The following is a 20,067-nucleotide window of genomic DNA, read 5'->3' on the forward strand; positions in this document are numbered from 1 at the left end:
AATTCTTTAAGGGGATGAAACTGTTTTGTTATCATGATTATGAAGTTGGACCACCTTGCAACAGTGCTCTTTGACTGTTCTTTGCCTGTTCACTGTGTTCACCTTGAATGGCTGTAGACTACTCTCCCTCGCACTACTTCTTGGTGTAGGAAACATGGTTGATCTGATGACAAAGGTGGCTGTTCTCAACATGTTCTTCTTCCTATTTCGGCATCAGTTCAGCCTTCTGTAACAACACCAGCTCTTTGCCCTTGTGCAGACCAATTGTGTGTTACATCAGCCCCAGGACTACCAATTCTACCATTTCTTTATGGAGCACTAATCACCCTGGTGCCTTTAAACATTTCACTGCTGTTCCTGAGAATGTCATAGTCAGTATGACAGCTTGGCACCAAGATTCTCCATCAGTGTTTCTGACATAGCACTATGCAGTACTGCTGTTATTCAGAACTTCAGCACTGTTTAGATACTGATGTAGATGAAAGGAGCTTTTTTTCAGGTGCTAACTATTGGAAATAAATAATAATAATAATAAATACAATAATAAAATTGTATTGTTATTAAAGTCTTTTTTCAGCTTAAAGCTTCATCAACTTACTTAAACTAAAGTGTAAATAGAGTCTTTTGGTTCAGATGATTTCACAGAAGATAATTAAAATTAAATTGCAAATATGTGTACATAAGTTAAATACTTATCTTGAAATTCATGTTAAAGTGTTCTTTTTAATACCTTTTATAGCTGGCAACCATACAACAATCCCTCAACTTGTTACAAAAAGATAAAGATTACCTTAATCGCCAGAACATGGAGCTTAGTGTTCGCTGTGCACATGAAGAAGATCGCCTTGAAAGACTACAGATTCAGCTAGAGGATGCAAAAAAAGCTAGGGAAGAAATGTATGAAAAATATGTTGCATCCAGGCAAGTTAATGTCTGTTCACTTCTATCAGTATACAGGTTCTTTAACTGTTTTCCTTTGTTTCTTGCACAAATCCAATTTAATTAATTTTATTTTTCAGAAAGCTAACCCATATTTTTTAATGGTTCTTCTTTAATAAGAAGCAGAAGACTTTTCTTGGGTCATAGAATGTATCACAAACATTTTTTTTAAGCCTTTTTAAGACCATAGCAGTGGAAATAAACTTTCAGCATAAACTTGGGCGTTTATGGCTATTATTCTTGTAGTTTGCTCATTTAATTATGAAACAAACTTCTTGTTTTTGATGTATATCCATAAATTTTGTGTTCTCTGTAACTTAAGAGGAAGTGTGCTAATATGACTCTCCTGATAGACAGCTAAGACAAAAAAACTTTACCTAAATGAAAACAGAAGGGCATTCTTGAAATTATTAGTTATGGAGCTGCAGCCCCTATCAGAAGAATTTTAAATATTATTTTTCCTTTCAGTGCAGTCACTCAAAGTTTTTTAAATTTATTCTGCATGTTTATATCTCAGAACTATTTTCACCCAGAACTTCTGTATTTTAAATAAAAAATTGTCTTACTTTTGAAAACTTAAGAAATCATTATTTTTGGGGTTTTTTTGTTTGTTTTTTTTTTATTATAAACCTGTTTATTGTGTAAAAGGTCTTCATAGAGTATTTGCTATAGTGTGGCACTGTTGAGGATGGAGAAGAAATAAGTTTACTTTTATCTTGAAGGGTCAACTGGAATACACTGTCTCAATAAAAAGAAAACCTAGAAAGTTTTATTTTATAAAAGGAAAGGAAATAAAATAAAAGGAAAACCTGACAGCAAGCGTTCTCCATTTTAATATTTTGGGACTTCTAGTTAATGTGAGAGTTTGACCAGCTCAGGTACTCATTTCTAAGAATTATGGGCTATCACATGACTGGAAATTAAATGAAGTCTAAAATATTTTACATATGTAAATGCATGTATCTTCATAATATGCTTTTGTTTCCAAACCTGTAGTTTTTACCAGTTGCTTAATTGCTGATTGATTATTCTTGAACATTAACTAGATCCTATAAAATTTTGACATTCCTCAACTGTTAAGCACTTACAACATAACACTATTTTTGTAGGAGAGATTCTTTATGAGATTCCTTAAATCTGACATGAGCTTCCAAAGTTACAAAAAAAGTCAATGTTTCTCTGAAATTAAATTCTTTTATCCTGATATCTTCTGATACCTGTTGCTTAAAACCTTTGTGTTTTAAATAAGTCATATGTTACATTGACAGGATAAATTCCCAGATTTTGGGGGTCTTTGACTTCACAAATCATCTCTCCATTTAATTTTCAGTGTTTCTTGTGATGGCTTTTTCCCCTCATATGAGGTGCAGATAGTACACAAATAAGTCTGGTAGTGGCATGGCAGCATTGCAAGTCAATAAGTTAATCAATCCTTACCCACTAATGAAGAAGGAAGTGAGGACTTAAATGTTTTCTTAATATAAGCACTTGTGTAGAGGCTGAAAAAGAAGTTCTGGAAGAATGTTAATGTTATGTGATTAATCAATATTAAATAACTTTAAAAATTTAAATCTGTGTGCAAAAGACTTTTCTTCATTCACAGTTAAATATTATTTATTCCTGGTTGATTTTCATTTAATTTATATAGCAACATAGGCTGATAAGTATTTTAAGTCATTGAGAGGTAAATGAGTAAAGATTGAAATAAAATGTAAAATCAAGAACTCTGCTCTTGTAAAGCTTACCTGAAGTTTTGTTTATTTACAGAGACCACTATAAAGCAGAATATGAAAATAAACTGCATGAAGAGTTGGAACAAATAAGGCTGAAAACAAATCAAGAAATTGAGCATCTAAGAAGCACCTCAAAAGAGATGTATGAACGTGAAAACAGGTAGGTAAGGTGTAGGCAGTAACCTAATTGAGGAAGAAATGACCAAGCACTTGTTTTGTGCTTAGGTATAGTCCTAGCTGACTGACTCTTTGAGAGGTGTTGAAAATGTAACAATTTAAGCTCAGTTGTAAAACTGATGGGAATCCTGTAAAAACTAAAATGAAATTATACTTATATAGTAAGTTTATATATTTAAGTTGTTATATTTATTAGTAAATGATGGACAGCCAATATTATCACTTGAAAAGAAATACTAAAATTCATGTTCTAAAATCTGGTGGTTTGAAGTTTGTTCAGAGGTATAGCATTAGTTAATTAACACAGGAAGACATTTTACATGTCATGCTCTAGGGGCAATCTTGAAACTGTGCTGGAAATGCAGAAGAGAAAGTGTTGATGCAGAAAATAAGGCAGGAAAAGCCCAAAAAAGATAAGACTTAGACTTTGGCCGGTATGAAATAAATCTAATTGAGTTTTTTTAGAGCATCGTAATTCAAAAAAAACCCATTGATTTCCTGTAAATTATTGTAAAATTCTCTTTTGAAGAAGATTCTTGTCCTGCAAAGACTTGCATGATGAGTTTGTGTGTGTGCCATCTAGTTCAATACCATGGAATTACATGCACATGCATAGACCTTTTAGGGACCTAGGGATTTGGACCTTTGGCACTGAGTTTCTTTTTTAGCTTGTTTTTTGCCCATTTTATTGCTTTAAAATGGGAGGAGTGCTTAATAACTTCACTGAAAGTGTCATGTGGAGAAGGAAATGACAGCAGTAAAAAGATATTTGTGGCATCAGCATCCGTTCCTCTAATAGGTAGTTTTGTTACTGCTGGGAAGAGTGGAAAAAGAACAGGGCTTCTCCTGTATTTCAGTCAACAGAAAGGTTCTAATTAAAAAACAATTACATCATTGTGTAGTTTTGCAAGTGTGAGTAAAATACATATATACATCCACACCACTTCCTGTATGCAAATCTATTTTGAATTACAAAGTATGAATTTAAACATGCACTCCTTTGGAGATTTGACAAGCGTCTGTATATCATTGAGAAAGCTACTGAAAGATATTTCATTTGTATCTGGAACTGCTTTACAGAAGTTTCTTTTTCCTCATTTTGAAATAATTACTTCTGAAATGCAAATCCCTTAGATTTGCCTATATGTTTAGCAAAAAAAAAAAAAATAAATAAGGCTTCCTAGCATATGTTCTTTCTAGAAAATACTAAAAAAAAATCCACTGTAAGGCAGTCCGCCTCAACGGTAAGACAAATGGAACCTCAAGTTGTGAGCAAAACAATTTGCAGTGAGTTTGTGTAATGTGATGAGATGCTGTTTGTGGCTGAAAATGAAGTTAAGATGCTGGTTTCATCCTCCTGCTTAAAGCATGGAATGGTATTACAGCTAAGCTAATCCAGTATTCAGTTGCTCATATTCTTTGCCACTTTGCTAAGCCTGATGTGCCTGATAGTTCCTTTGAATTTATTGGTTCGTGTTTTACACTTTGATGAATCAGTTCAAGAAACTAAAATGGGAGGAGGCCACTAATAAAAAGGTGATGCTTTCATGCCTGATTTTTTTTGGCATCAGTTTCACTTGTATGGTTGTTGTAAGCATGGGCTATGTTTGCTTTAGCAAGCATGAGTGAATTCACAGGGCATGTGAATGTCTGCAAGAGGTTTGACACTGGATTGCCTGTAGTCTGTTCCGATAGATCAAACACAGTTTAGTAGTTGAACGTGTGAGATGCTTTTCCTAAGCACCTTTTCTGATGTGGTCGAATGTGACTGGAATCCAGTTTGTGCATTCTAGACCAGTTTAGGGATGTGACAGTGCAAGAAATGACAGTTGCAAAGAGGTTTGTTTGAAAACCTAATAAAGATGCTCATTAGCTGCTGTCTTTTATCCGTTCTTGATCCTCTAGATTGTATTTCTGTCCCATTTCAGAAGGTTAGTTTCACTTGTGTGATAGGCTGGCTAGATGCCTCATAAGGCCCCAGTGCAGCCATTTGGGTAGGTGCTTCACCTCCTCTGAAATGGCAATCACACAACTGACAACTGGCAGTGTGACTGATGTGTCTCCTGGTTCTCTAGAAAGAGAGTATTTCAACAGAAGTTACATCACATCTATGATTGTGGTCTTGTTGGTTGAATAGTCCCTTAATTGTGTCCTTTTTCCTCTTACTGCATTTTCAATTGATTAGTTGTTCAGCTAAGCAAAAGAGTTTATTCTCTAAATGAGTCTCTGTACCTCTCCTCCTGTTTAATTTTTATCCCACCTCCACTATTCTGGTCTTAGGGATACAGCTCTGGACTCCCACTGTAAGACATAATATGCTTGATCTTAATGCTGTTAACAAAATGTATTTCTACGTTCCCATATTTTGGTATGAGTCACTTTTAAAAAATCAAATCTTAAGGTCAGTTCCTGAATTTCTGCACTAAATTCTATAGCCCAGTAACTCAACTTTTAAAGAAAATTTTGTTATCTTTCTCTAATAGCCAGTTAACTGCTACAGAATTCTGATGTTATTTTTTTCGAAGTAACTGTTTGCTGTTTGTATGAATTACTTTGAATTCAGAAAAGTGCCACTGATTGCATTTATTCTAACAAATAGTCTTTAAACCAGAAGTTATATACCTTTAGTGTGATACAATGACCTTGGTTAACATTTACATGAACATAATAGTTTTCTGTTTTCCTTTGTATCCTGACTTTTCACTTTTCTCCAAAACTTTCCTGAGCCTTTAATTTCACTTTGCCTTAAGTAAGAAAGTTGTTGTGGGGAGAAGAAAAAAAACTTCAGTAGGAAGATGTTGATTGCATCCACATTAGCAGATCAGTTCAGATGAAGAATGTGGTGAAGTGAAATCCCCTACTCATAGCTGCTAGCCATGGTTTTAAAAAGCTTGCCTTGCAGCTGTGCTTGGATTTGCTCATATTTGTAGCATATGAATAGGATTCCTTTTAGATAAAACAAAATTGAAAGGAATCTTTAAGATCATCTAATATGTTTCAAATGCTGGTGAATTTTCATCATAGAAGCAAACAAGCAGTAGAGTAAAATCTTTAAAAACAGTCATAACAGAGATGTCTGCTCCTCAACAACCACAGTTAGCTCTGGCAAATTGGCTGGTGCTCTGTTACACTAAATATTGGACACTGAGTTTATATACAGTATCTAAGCAGTGCTACCCCTCATTACTGCAGTGTTAATTTGTAGCCTGCTTGCAGCATAACAGACTATTAGTAACTAATTCCAATTTTTAAACACAAATACTATATGTTTTATTCTTAGTATTGTGCTGTTCTCATTTCTGTTGGCCAAATAATAATTGAGGTAGTTTGAACATATTGACTGATCCCTGGTTATAAAAAAAAAGGAGTATCAATTGATTGTAATAAAATGTTATTTTATGGTTCTTTGCAGGTCAAAAATGTTGCCAGCAATAAAACCCAGAAGGAGGCTCCAATGATATGCAATAACATATACATCACAGTAACTAGACAATTAATTTCATGTGGAAGTAGGATTTCTATAATTACCTAAACTTTTCTTGCTCTGTCAAAAGTTGTGCATCATCTCAGCTAGGCAGACAGCATTCCTGAAGTTATTCCCAAAGCACCAAGGAAAATCATTGGAATTCATTTAATTCCTGCAAAAAAAAAAAAAATTAGTTCTAGTATTTTAGAATAATTAGAGTTATGTGTTTCCACCTGTAAATAGGTGATTTAATAATTGTTTTTTACAATTTCAGAACTGGTAGCTTTGCTGGTATATATGAAAATAACCTGAGGTAAACCCACTGTAATAAATAGGTGAATAGATAGACCCTTCTGTCATTCTATAAGGGCTTAAGAAGGTAGCATTGAAATTCAGATCAGAGAGCAGTAATTAATGAAGCAAAGCAGTCTTGTTTCTAACAGATTCTTAACAGAATGATTTTTGTTTCCTTCAGAAATTTGAGAGAAGCACGAGATAATGCTGTTGCAGAAAAAGAGAGAGCAGTTACTGCTGAAAAGGAATCTTTAAGAAAATACGATCAACTCTTAGAACAGTAAGTGTTTTTAAAATACATACAAAAATCTAAAGGTATAACAGTGTTTATATCTAGGAGGTCTGGGTAGAAGGAATGACTAACTTTCTGCTTTCAAAGAACAAATTGAATTACAATCTTTTTGTTTAAATGAAGTTGCAGACTTAATTCTTTAGTAAGTTCTTTCCATTTTCATTGCAGTAATAAGATCAAAGTTTGGTAATTCTCCTACTGTACTGCAGAGACAAGCAAACATTCATTTCATAGCAAGAATGTCGATTTTATACTGTACAGTAGCAGTGGTCAAACTCTGAACCTGTTTGTGGGGTTTTTTCTTTAGTTGAAAGTAGAAAATCATCTTCTAAGATGACTTCAGTTAATAGTTTTTATGGCGTTTAGATAGAGGGCAGTAGTCATGAACAATTATGTTTGCTACATATTTCTTTTCTTACTACTGTCTCTTCTCAGTCTTTCATACTCCATGTGTAGAATATACTGTCTATACCAATGTACATTTCCATTCAATGGAAAAAGAAACTATAGGTGATTTTTTGCCTGTTTACAAGCAGTCTTACTTTATGTTCTGTAATGCCTTTTCCTTACTTTTTGTAAATTTAGAAAATAGACTGTGGTTAAACTATGAAGTAATGCAAAACTATGGACAGTAATCAAAGTTGTTCACATTAAGTTTGTCATGTGTCTTTAGTTTTGGATTGAATTCATTGTTTAATACAATTTTTTTTTTCTATAATGAAGAGATCAGTTCATTAAGTGACTGTGCTTCCTAGTCATCTACTCAAAGGAAGTACTAGATGAGCCTTCTTGGCTCTGAATAATTTTTAATTACAGTTTAAATGTTATTAACTTAAGCATAGGAACAAATTTATTAAAGCTTTTGATTTTTATGTGTAACTCCTAAATTGCAGTAGTGATGCTGTGGAAGAAATAGCATTTTCTAAGGATTGAAAAAATGTGATTTCTAACTGATGATGTCAAACAATAGGGGTAGGTCTAGAGCAAATGAGATGGGTCAGAGGACTTGATATCCACAGTGAGTTTAAGGGGCCTGACTTCAGATTCATTCTAGTTCAGCTGAATGGGCCCAAGGGTGCAGAATGCCTTTTAGTGGTTAGATCATTACTGGAGGGGTTGTTGGGTTCTGCAAAGGAATTCAGTTTGCAAACTCTGAGGTGATGGCTCCACAATGCGGAAATCAAAGCCATTTGAATAGGGAGGGCCCAGAAACTTGTTCAAAACTGATCTCCTGGGTTAAAATAAAATGCTAATGTGAGTCAACATGGGTTTCTTTCTAATGAGATTCCTGCCTTCCACTGTGGTGAGATTTACTAAGACATGGGGATTTCATATATAACTGGAAACTCCTCTTGAAAATCAGTCTGGCATATCATAATTTGAGTTTGCACTTTTACTTAATAAAAATACTAACTTTGCAATTCTTCTATATTTATTTTTAAGCTTAAGAACTATGGAGAAAATACTTTTCTGTCCAGTTGTATTCCCAGTCTTATAATGTGTCCCTTTTTCATACTATTGCTTTATTTTGAGGAGGGATGGTTCACTGCAATTAGAAACAGGAATCTTATTTGATAGACTTATGCCTCTGTGCTCTTATAGCTTTTTCTAGTGATAAGCCCTCCAGTTAAATAAAACTCTCATTTCCTTGTGTTAAATGGATTAATAAGTTGATTAATGCTGGGTTTTGGAGTTCTGAGAAGTAGATCACTCCTCAGAAGATTATTTTCTGCTTGGGAACATGGAAAATCCATACTAGCCTTTTTTGAAATGTTGGTGTCTCTCTTTAAAAGTACCTCGCTTCTAACCAAATAACAGGTGGCAAGACCGTGACTTTCTCCACATTCCAAATCATCTACCTAAGTGAACTGCCAAGTAACTAACTGGCATGTTGAGATGGTAGAAATACCTTAACTTGAAAGACCCCCAAATTCTGAATTTACTGTGGACTCACATGTGACAGTTCTGTGGAAAAAAGAAATTTTCTAATATCACCAGAAACCCCTAAAATGAAAAAGGAATACCTGTGTTGTCCAGTTTTGTATTTAAGTGATTATAACAGTTTGTTCTACTTTAGTAAAGACAAGGTGACTCATCGTAGTTACCACTGGTATCATAATCTGTATAAACAAACATGTTCAAAAGCTTCAGAAGTATGTGGAATGTTGACTGGCCTGAATGGTGGTTAAATAAAGCCCCTGGCAAATCTTGTGATCAGAAGTGTAACTAATACCCAATTTTCTAGTCAAATGCAGTTATTTTCATTTTTTTTTTTACTCTTGTTTGTGATAGTTTTCTGTGACCAGCTATTTACAAATGCCAAGAAAATACCAAAGTGATAATATTAATGAAAAAGTTTATTGAGAAAGGATCTGATGTTTCAACCTTAAAGTAGACCACTGTGATGTCAGGATGTAAGTTTTGTTGCTCTCTTTGCCATTGTACATCTGTAATTTCTGTCTGAGAATCCATGTTTCATTTACCTATGACAATGTCAACACCTTAAATTACTGGACATTTTTGGATTAAAGTCTTGTCAATGTCACACATTTAAAAAAAAAATGACCAAAGGGAAATATTTTCACTTGTTGTTGGTAATGTGACTTAAGACTTTTTTCTTATTTCAAAGCTGTATTACCTCAGTTGAAATTGTCTAGGGGTAGAATAAGCAGAGCAGTTCGGTAACAGCTCCGTCATCTACATGGTTAAGTGCAGTTACTAAATATGTTCCAGCTTTTCCTTCTTTTGAACACTCCTGGAGTGTTATTTTCAAACTGTTGACTGTTAATCTGTTACTTTTCCTTGCCAAAGGAAAAACATCCAACCCACCAAAACGCCAACAGCAAAAAAAAAACCAAAAAAAACCAACACCAAAAATGTAGAAGTGCACTGTTGTGCTATTGGACTTTTTCCTGAAAAGGTGCCTAGTCTCCTATTATGTGCAACATCAAACTTAAATGGTTTCTTTTCTTAAAGTGGACTCAGAGGTCTAACATGGTGTAAACTCATGCTAGAGCACTTCACCTACGAGAACCATCTCTTGCCTTTGATTGTTGACTTCCTTGAAAGTCAAATTCCTTAAATTTCTCCAAAAAGGAGTATAATGTCATTTTCCAGGACTCACCTACATCAGTGGAAACTGGTTTAAAAATTCTAGAATTATTGGGAGCACAAGGGAAATTCGTACAAAACCTTTTTTTTCTTAGTGAGGAAAAAAAAATGCTGCTCACATCCTGTACTTGTACTTTTCCTATTTTTGTAATGATAAAGTGAGAAGTGTAGAATAATTAAGAGAAACAAAATAGATATGCAGTAAACAGAAAATGAGTATTCAAGGAAATTGTGTTATGGCAGTGCTGTTCCTTCAACTTTGCAGTGGACGCTATTCATAAAAATCCTTGGTTTTGTAAAAGCTAGTTTAAATTCCTGCCTCTGTCCATTAGGTAATAGGATATATATAATTATGTACTTTTTTTCTTTCTTATTTGCACATACACAGATACACAGATGATGAATTTTAAACCATGTTTCTATACTTGTGTTAAGTCAGGGTGATGACTACAGAAATTGTTTAGAGCCTTAGGTTTGTTCTATAAAGATTTCAAAGTATTTTGTAGTATTATTATTTAAACATTTCTGGTTGATGTACATAGATCAGTTTATAAAGATTACTGCATTTATAATGGATGATCTGCTACAGGTAAAAATACCTTTAGGAGTATTTCTATTGTTTCTGCTTGGAAATGCTTTTCTCAATAAAAAACAAAATAGAATAAAGATTATTTACATTTCTTGACAGCATTTGTCTCTGCCACATAGGTTAAGAAAAGTATGCAAAAAGTTGTCTGCATGTTTGTGTTTACAGATTTATTGCTTTTCTTTTCAGTCAGCTTCAAGCTGACTATACAACTAACAGACTTATTTTAGTCTCACCGCAGTCTTTTTCACTTGAATCTCTTTTATCCCTATTTTTTTTTTTGTTCTTCATAATTGTGGTATATTTTAGAATTTATCAGATGCTTTCTGTTGCTGGTCATCTGTCTTAAACTTTTTAGGTGATGGAGAGAGAGGATCAATTCTGTTCATCAAATGGGTTTTTGAATAGATGAAATTAAGATCCCTATATCTTCTTATTAATTGCACACAAGCTTAGAAGACTATTTTAGGTGAGAAGATAATTGGATAAATTTCCTGAATAAATAAATGTTAGAATACATTTAGAATCTCTGTGGAACATGCAGAAATATCATAATTGGATTGTCATTTATTACATTATACTTTCATTATTAACAGAAACATGAAAACGAATTATTTTCCCCTTCTAATAACATATTTTTTATAATCTGGATGTTGCTGACTGTAGTGACAGGATTCTAATATTAAAATTACTAACTCAATGTCTATATGTGCTGGAGTTAATACTAAGATTTAAATAGGGGCGTATATCTCTTCAAGAATATTTATATCAAATGAAGATTTCTATAATTAATTTTTAAAAATCCATACTGAAGGCTGCTGGCCAAAATAGTTATTGGGCAAAGCTGCCATCACTTTGTGATAAAAACTGCTGTCAGAACTTCATACTCCCTTTACATGGCTGCTAGGTTTGTATGCGAGGTGTTTTGTAATCCCTTGAATTGAAGAGCTGTGTGGGTCTTGAAAATCACTACCACTTTAAATCTGCAGTTTCAATTAACTCTGTTTATGCTTTCCAAAATGCTTTTCTGCTAATAATAATTTGGTGCTGCTGTATTCATTTATGAGTTCTGTTGTATTATGTATATGCGTAATTTTTTAACACTTAGAATTTCTATCAGAATAAAGCCAAGCCCTTCAATGGCATTATTAGACCTTGTTTAGGGTTCAGCCCTAGCCAAAGTAACTATCCCACATTTCCCATAAAACGACCTTCCTCTTGTTCTCCTGATGAGAAAGTTAAATACGAGGTACAACTAAAAAGGTGAAATTCATTAATGTAATGGAAATTGCTGAAAGACACCCTCTCGGAAATTCTGAATCAATGCAAAGAAGTCTGTGAAAGAACCAAGAGCAATAACATAATGGAGAAGCAAAGAACAAGTCAATTTCCCAGGTGACTAAGGCTAGGTTGTTTCCAAGCTGTAGAAGCAGCACTGAAATCCATAACAGAAAAAATGTATTTATCCTATATTTCTGTTGAAATGACTAGGGAGGCTCCTGCTCTCTTCCTTTTCTTCTGAGGATATGTTTATTTGAACTTTACATCTTAATGTAAGTAAAGTTCAAATAGGATGCATTTTAATAAACAGAAGAAGGAAACCTACTTATCTGATCTGATGAAATAATAGATGAATAATAGTGTTGGAAGGCTGCACACTTGCTAAAGCATGCCTAGTTGTTTTTTGTTCTTAGATTCCTAATCAGGATCTTTAAAATTTTACATTCTTAGCTTAAGATAGTGTTCTTGCAGAATGAATGTTTTGAGCCCTGTAACCAGTCACTTCATAACTGTAACTGTCTTCATGTTGAAGAATTATCTGCATCAAGACTCATAGGAATGCTAAGTTAGTCTGATGTCTGAGCTTCATTACATCTGGAACACAGGCTTTGAAGTTTGTTCTCTTACTGTGCAGGGAATGTTTAATGATTATATTTATAGCTCTAAATATCTTTTATTTCAGTTGCTCTTGCCCCAGCTCATAAGAAATAGTTCTCACAAAATATTTTCAGCCTCTGAGGGATGCTTTGGAAAAGTTGTAATACCAACATACCGTCATATCATAAAGATTTTCCATAAGCCTTGTTGTTCTCATTTTACTTTTTATTTCCTGCTAGCCAAAATGTTTTAATCTTAAAATATTACTATTAGTAGAGGCAAATGGTTAAAATGGTGCAATGGCTATTCTGAGTACCTAAGAAACTATTTATTTACTCACTCTTTCAAGTCCTTAGGGTATTTTTGCTAGCCTAGGCTGAAATATATCATGTCCTTTGAGAACCAATTCAAAAGCATTTGCAAATTCCTTCAAAGAGGATTCTGCATTGTAAGGGTGCTGCTGCTGCTTACGTATATATTTCTTCAGTTACTGGGTTGAAATATCCACTGCAGTCCATGATTTTTCTATGGTTGTTAAGTTTTCCTCAGGTACACACCCATTTTTGTGACTCACTGCACCAAGCTTCTCATTAATGGTGAGCACTGCCAGGAAGAACAAGTAGGGGTCCTTTGTAACTCCTTACCCAATCATGTTTCAGATACTAAATTTTACATGGGTTCAAAATAAGACTGGAAAAGCTCAAGATAAATTTGAGAGTCCCTTTACAGGTAGAAAGCACGTTGCCTTTCAGAAAATACTCAAGTGAGAAGCACTTGAACACTAGGGGCAGAGGATTGGGGAGAAATGCAGAAAATGCAGATGTTTTTCTTGCTTTTCTCAAAACACACTTTTGGCTGCAGTTGGAGCCAGCTTTATTAAGCTACATATGCCTTTTGTGTGATACACTACAGCCATTCTATGTAGAACAGGAGCTATGGAACACAGGGGAGCTTCCCAGCCTTTTTACTGCATTTGCTTTGGGTCCCTTTGGAAAGGGGACATTACGCTGGATGTAATGACAAGATACAAATGAAACCTTTTATCTGAAGAAATTGTTAATCTGGGTTCTTTTGTATTTTTTCAAAGATTGTTACATACATCAGGTTATCTATGCAAATAATGTGTTTCTGGAGTGTCTCTAACCATCTGGGCTTGAAGAATTAAATATGTGTGTGAAGTCCCTACCAGCATTAAGTAATCCAAAGCATTAGCACTTCAATGGCACGTGAGAAAAGAACCTGTTTATCGGAAACTCCCAAATATATGTTTCTTAGAATACAGAAGAAAAACAGGTCACAAATAACACCATGACCATAAATACAGCCAGGAAAAGTTAATTGTATATGTTTACCAACACAGTGTATTATACTGCAAATTCAAAGGCTAAATTCTTCAGAGAAGGAATACTGTATTTTCTGTGTGTCTGTACAAAAATTCTGATTTCAAATTATGGCTATTTGATTAATATTGTATTTAAGACTAACAAAACCAACAATGTTTTAATAGTAATTTTCTTCTGTGGTTACCCCCTGGAAAGGGATTCTGATTACCTTGTGGAAAAGGATGTTATGCTATACTCATTTCCAGATAGCAAACTTTGGAAGAACAGTTGTCTAATAGGTACTTGTGTGGTGTGAGAACGAAGTTATAGCTTTGTGATGTTAAAACCTTGTCATAAATTCTGAAATATTGGACATGAAGACTTAGCAGTGATGACTGAGAGCTTTGAGCTAAGTGTTGGCTAGAGTTTGTGTTCTGCAGAATCACATTGGAATTGTTGAGAAAATGCTAGATATAACTGAAGAAAGCATTAGGCTGGTCCTCATTTCCTTGGTGGTGGCATCCATTTCACGTGGGTAACTCTTACAAATAGGAAAAATGGTGGTATGTGCTTCTGGAATAGAGCATAGGTAAATAATTTGTAAATGAATGAATAAAGAACTGTGGGTAAATGAAGGGCTGTCATAGTATGTTCATTCACAGGCACCCAGAATAGTGTACATCAGTGAGCCAAGGTACTTTCATGCCATAAACCACAAGGAGCTCTTTACCTTGGACTTTAGTCCATCCAGCATTGAATATGCCTAATTAATCACATCAAGGACTTCCCAAAAGAGAGTGATGTATGATACTTATGTGTAGTGCTCGCAGCTGGTGAGTCCACTGTTCACAGCTGATGGAACAACCATGCAAGTCCTTGGCAGCTGTTTTGTTGCTTTCTCTCTTCATGCGATTGGCATGTCTGGTGACCAGTGTCTTGAGGAAAGAATGGAAAGACCAGGATTGGAGGGCTGATTTCCCTTTCCTATGTTCTTGTTTCCAGATAAGATTGCATCAAGAATGTATCCCAGACTTTGTCACAGTTGATTCAGAGAATTGTTTACATTCAGGGACACCAGTAAATTTTTTTTTTAAGTTGTATGTGTTCAGTGTTGAAGTATTGCATCACATATTGGGTAGTAGGAAGGCCATGTCCTTCAGTTTACTCAATGCAAAGCTATTTAGATAATTTTTACAGCTATTTGTGTTTCTAGCTGAATGATCTAAAGGCACAGTTATGTCTACTTATATGACTGCATGGGTAACTGTGAGTGTATTCTGTGAAACCAGCAAAATGCATGGGCAATTAACGTTCAAGACATAGTAAGGCAGAGTTCAAGAGCTTCTTAAGGAATAACTTGATCTGGGTAGCTGTAGGGGTGGCAGTGTGAGATATCAGAACATTTTTACCAAACATCATTTAGCTATAGTGACACTTAGCTGTGACGTGACATTTGAATCATGGGGGTACCAAGAGGGTGGTTCTACTTTGAGCTGTTTATGATATTAATGAGGGAAAGCTGGTTTAGATTAAAAAAAAAAAAAAAGTAACTTGGAACCTTAGCAAGACCAATAGGCTCTTCAGTAGGAGATGGAACATTTGTTCTGGATGGGCCTCCAAGGGGAGCACAATGTGAAAGCAAATATGCTGGTCTCTTCCAGAAGGTGGCTGCTGGTGATTAGGGAGAGGATTTGTAATTCTATGGGAGGAGTGTGGTGAGAGGCAGTAAGTACACAGAACCTGGGCACTGAATAAACCCAGCCAAGATGGAATGGAGAGGTACATATGAAACACTAAATCAGGGGGCTTTGCAACTGTCAGTAAAGGGCTCTTTTAGTTCTTACCACTGGGCACAATCCATGCCGATAGTGTTCATGTGTCTATACTGCCAACCCTTTCTTGCGAGCCCTGTTTAATTTGCATTAGCAAAGAAACAAATGTTGCCAAGTCAAGATGTGGCTGCACTCAAGTGTGGAGAAGGTACAAACTCTGTGTGCGTGTCCCTTTGAGGTACTCCAGCAGCAAAAAAAATTGCCATGGTTTATGCACCTTCATACCAATGGAATTAACAAAACTGAGAAACTTTCTCTTAAGAGGAAGTAAAACTTTTCCATCAAGTGGCAGTATAGTTGTAGGAATAAACGTAACTAGAAATAGGTTCCTTTGAGATGAAGCTTGGGCACTACATAAAACGCTTATACCTGTCAGGCACTTAGGCTTTGTATGAAATTGGATTTCATAATAGACATGTAAAGTGTACTTACTTGTACTTACAAGCCTATTTGTACATCTCTTGTAAAATTTAAACACTGGATATGTTGTCAAAATGCTGCAGCTCTTGGCTAACATTTTAATATAAATACTACTGTGTGTGTATGTATATAATCTAGTGTAAGCTTTGATGTGGAATTTGTCATCTGGAATTGTTTTCATAGATATTTTAATTGTTTCGTGGAAAATGTTGCCATGGATAAACTGATATGGAAGTGCACTGATTCATCCCTTCTGAAATTTAGCTTGATGTTTCCTCTGATTTTTCTAAGATCTTTAGTGTTTCCATTCCAGAAATATAATCAAGATCATAAGTTTCAAAATGCTTCAAAAAGCTAAATCTTCCCATTTTACCTTGGATGCATTACTGAGGTCACTAGAATTGGTTGTGGGTTATAGAGAGTGAAAGAATTTGTCCCACTCAAAACACTATGGAAAGGGGAAAAGGTTTTATTTATGCAAAATGGTACTGTAAGTAGTTGAAAATAATTAGAAACCATAGTCCTTCCCTTGTCTTTATAAGCTGCTTGCTCCAGGTAATTAACTGGCTGCTCAGTCTCTGAGTACACTGGTGATAGAGGGTTTTGCTGAACAGTAAAGGGCAACCAAAATGTGATTAATGATAATCCTGTGACCCTGTGAAATGCCCTGTATTAGGTCTAATGGAGCCTTTTTTAATAACTAATTTTTAAGATTTTTAGACGTAAAACCAGGTGAGGAAATACTGTGTTTTTATTGTCTGTTGCATGTTCCTCTAGAACATTTGTGTTTTTACAGACCGTTACTTTATAGAAGCTAGTGAGGCTGGGTTTTTTGATTTTAGGTTTGTTCTTTATGACACTGTTCCCAGTCACAAGTTATGAAACCTGGGTCTAATTTTCTGTGTCAGAGTCTATTTTTCTGTTTTCAGGGTATTCTATATACATAGATAAATGGAGTACATTTCAGGTTTATTTTCTCCATGCCAGATGACTTCTTCTTTTCAAAGAAAAGAAACTTTTTAAAGTAGTGCATTTGCTGAAAGTAATTGTATTACTAAAATGTGAACATCTACAAAAGTAGTGACATGCTCCAAGTTAGAAGAGCTACCTTATGGTAATTTGTTTGCCTGCCAAGGCTGTCCCCCCACCTGCATTTTCTTATCTCATAAAATAATAAAATCTTCCTTTTGTCCATTGTCTCAAATGGTTATCTATTTAGACTGAACAACTGCATTAAAGAGTTTTAGTTTAACCATTAGAGTAAGAAAAAAAGCTGGAATCTTTTTTTTTTTTTGCTAAATTGATATCTTTTGGCAGAATTACTAATTGTTTTTGAAGACAGTTTTACATTTATCTTTGTAAGTCTCTTTTGTTATGCCAGCTGTCTAAATCTTTTCATAAACTTCAGTTAAAATAACATATTTTCCGTGATTATTTTAAAATATAATGTTTACTGGAAGGGAAGTCTAGTGAATTCCCACAGATGAAGTGTGAGTGTATTTCTCCCACTTGTAAATGAGTTCTTATTTCCTACAGTATGTATTCTGGTACCACAATGAGTCATTTTCAAGATGTTTTAGTTTAGCTTCTAAAACATTTAAAAACTTGGCAGATACATGTAAATGAATGTTACATCTAGTTTTAGAAACTGCTTCCAAAGAGTATTTTGCTGAAATGAAGACTGTGAATAGACCTTTCAGAATGCAGAAGTGTCTTTTGTGATAAACCTGAAGTCATTTGCAGAGGTCTTCTGGTTTGGCTTGTTTGTGATTTGGGATTTTTTCCTCACCTTTAGTAGGTTTTGGTTTAACAATCCTGTAAAATAGGGAGAATACTTTTGTGGAAAAACCTTAAATTTTACATATAATATATTGTTAATTGGATATTTTAGCCAGGCAAGTAATACCTTTCTTCAGTATGTTAACTGAATTTTGCAAATTTTCATGCTATTTAATTGTAATTTTTTTTCAATTTTATAACTTTTTCAAAATTAATGCAGTGCCACTTCTGATTTAATGTGTTTAAGATTAAGTGTGCCATGCCCTATTTAAATATATTTCCTGATGCTACCTTGACGGTTTAACTGTTGGAAAAAAACTCAAGACTGAGTAGTTTGCATGATTAAAAGGGACTGAGGAGTTATGGAAGTGGGTGCGAGTTGGGGGAAAATGGGGGAGACCAACCATGTTTAGATTCAAAACAAAAACAAATCAAAACAAAACAAAACAACAAAAAAAAAAAAAAAAAAAAAAAAAAAAAAACACCCCAAGCAAACAAAATCCCCAATGCAAAATGGCCAGTGTTCCATTTCTGAGAAAGTTATGTCTATTGTTTAAAGAATATTTTATATATTAACTTCGTTGTCCTGGCTTCCTGGCATCTGGAACATTTAATATAACAGGACCGTAGATACTTTGCTCGCGTGTGAGACCCGTGCTTAGATACATGCACATTTCTACAGTCTGGATTTGAATACCACCCTAAATATTTTCCAATTGTTGGCAACACCTGTATTGTCAATTATGGTACAGATAACTTTGCAACCCCCTGATTATTCTGTTCCAACTTTAACCATCTGTATATTGTCCATGATGCAACACCATGTTATCCATAAGGTCTTACTGTAATTATCACCCTTAAAAATTTCTGTAGCTTTTTATTAGATTCAGAAGAGGATGCAGAAAACATATAAAACTTGGATCAGTAAGTCCTTCATTAAAAGATTTCTTGGAATCCGTTTTTGCTTAGTTATGTGACATAAAATATAAAGGAAACCTGTTTCAAAACCCTTCTCCACCTGCTCCCCGCTTCCCCCCTGCCCAGACTGGTCCTAAATATGGTAAATTTTCCTCAAGGACAAAATCCAAAAAAGGAGGGGAAGAAGTTAGTTTAGGGGATTGAGAATCTTAATTGTTTTGTCAGACAAAAGTAGTTTTCTCCTTATATTATGTCTACGTTGTGAAACTTGCAGAGGATTGATGATAGGCAAAAGAGTAAGGATGGGAGGTGGGGAAGGCAGTAGTGTAAATAAAAGATAATAATGTAAATAAATAAGAGATAAATAAATAGTCATGAAAGCTTCACTGAGTGTGATTCATCTGAGCATAAAATATATGGTGCAGTTTCCCAGTCTTTCTCTTTGAAAGAGTAGTCTAAGTCAGGTAAAGACAAAACAGTTGCTTGAAGGAATTGGGTAAGTGGGAGTCAGTGTGTTGGGACTGATGGCAGACTCCATTCTTTGTTTCTGCCCATCCAGTTACCTTTGTACAGCTATTTGTAGAGATGAAAACTGTGAATCTAATTCATGGTAACTTTGATATGAATATTGTTCAGTGCGTAGTGGACATCTTGCCATTCTAACACTGAAAACCTTTGAATATCATATTCAAAGATCTCAGTTTTGTTCATACCACTGTTTTGGAATTTTGTGATTTTTTGGAAGCATTTTTAAAATGTAATATACTGTTGGACTTTGGATGAGTTCAAATATTAGTTTCTGAGCGAAGTAAGTAAAATGCAGCATGGATTTTAGTACAGTGTTTACTGTGGCTGTCAGCAGTCTTGTCTAATTTTAAATGCCTGTGCTGGGGTGGAATCATGTCTGTAAGGTACCTGTTTCTTTCCATTGACTTATAAAGGGAGTCTGCACAACAGGCTCAGGTGTAGGTAACCAGATCATAAACAACAGAAGCTACACAATTCAAGTCCCACATGGCTTTTCTGAGTAAAAGGAGTTCAGCATAGACTCTTTGCAGAAATTCACGGGTTTTGGAGCTTTTATGTTCTACCATCAGTCTTACTCAGTCCTCTTCCATTGCAGAATTGTGAAGCCTTTAAGCGTTTTTTTAAAGGCTGGTCAAAAAATTGAGTGTTTTCATGATGAAGTGCTATATGCCTAATATGCTGCTTTTTTGGGCCTTTTTTTAATGACCTCTGCAGTTTTCCATGATTGGAAGTATTTTGATTGAGAGAAATTCAATCAATGTAGGTCTAGATGTGTGATTTTACTAAAGATTG

General features: G+C 34.7%; 1 protein-coding gene across 2 annotated transcripts in view; it reads left to right on the forward strand.

The window, feature by feature from the left end:
• Positions 1 to 20,067, forward strand: part of PIBF1 (progesterone immunomodulatory binding factor 1) — a 106,695-nt gene that overhangs the window by 22,623 nt on the left and 64,005 nt on the right. For both annotated transcript variants that reach the window (XM_041419912.1, XM_041419911.1), the window contains exons 8-10: positions 740 to 921; positions 2,707 to 2,832; positions 6,791 to 6,889. In XM_041419912.1, the coding sequence (XP_041275846.1) occupies positions 740 to 921; positions 2,707 to 2,832; positions 6,791 to 6,889 (407 nt within the window). The remainder of the gene's footprint in view (positions 1 to 739; positions 922 to 2,706; positions 2,833 to 6,790; positions 6,890 to 20,067) is intronic.

This window comes from Onychostruthus taczanowskii, unplaced genomic scaffold (assembly GCF_017590055.1).
Source record: "Onychostruthus taczanowskii isolate IOZ18803 unplaced genomic scaffold, ASM1759005v1 scaffold62, whole genome shotgun sequence".
NCBI lineage: Eukaryota > Metazoa > Chordata > Aves > Passeriformes > Passeridae > Onychostruthus > Onychostruthus taczanowskii.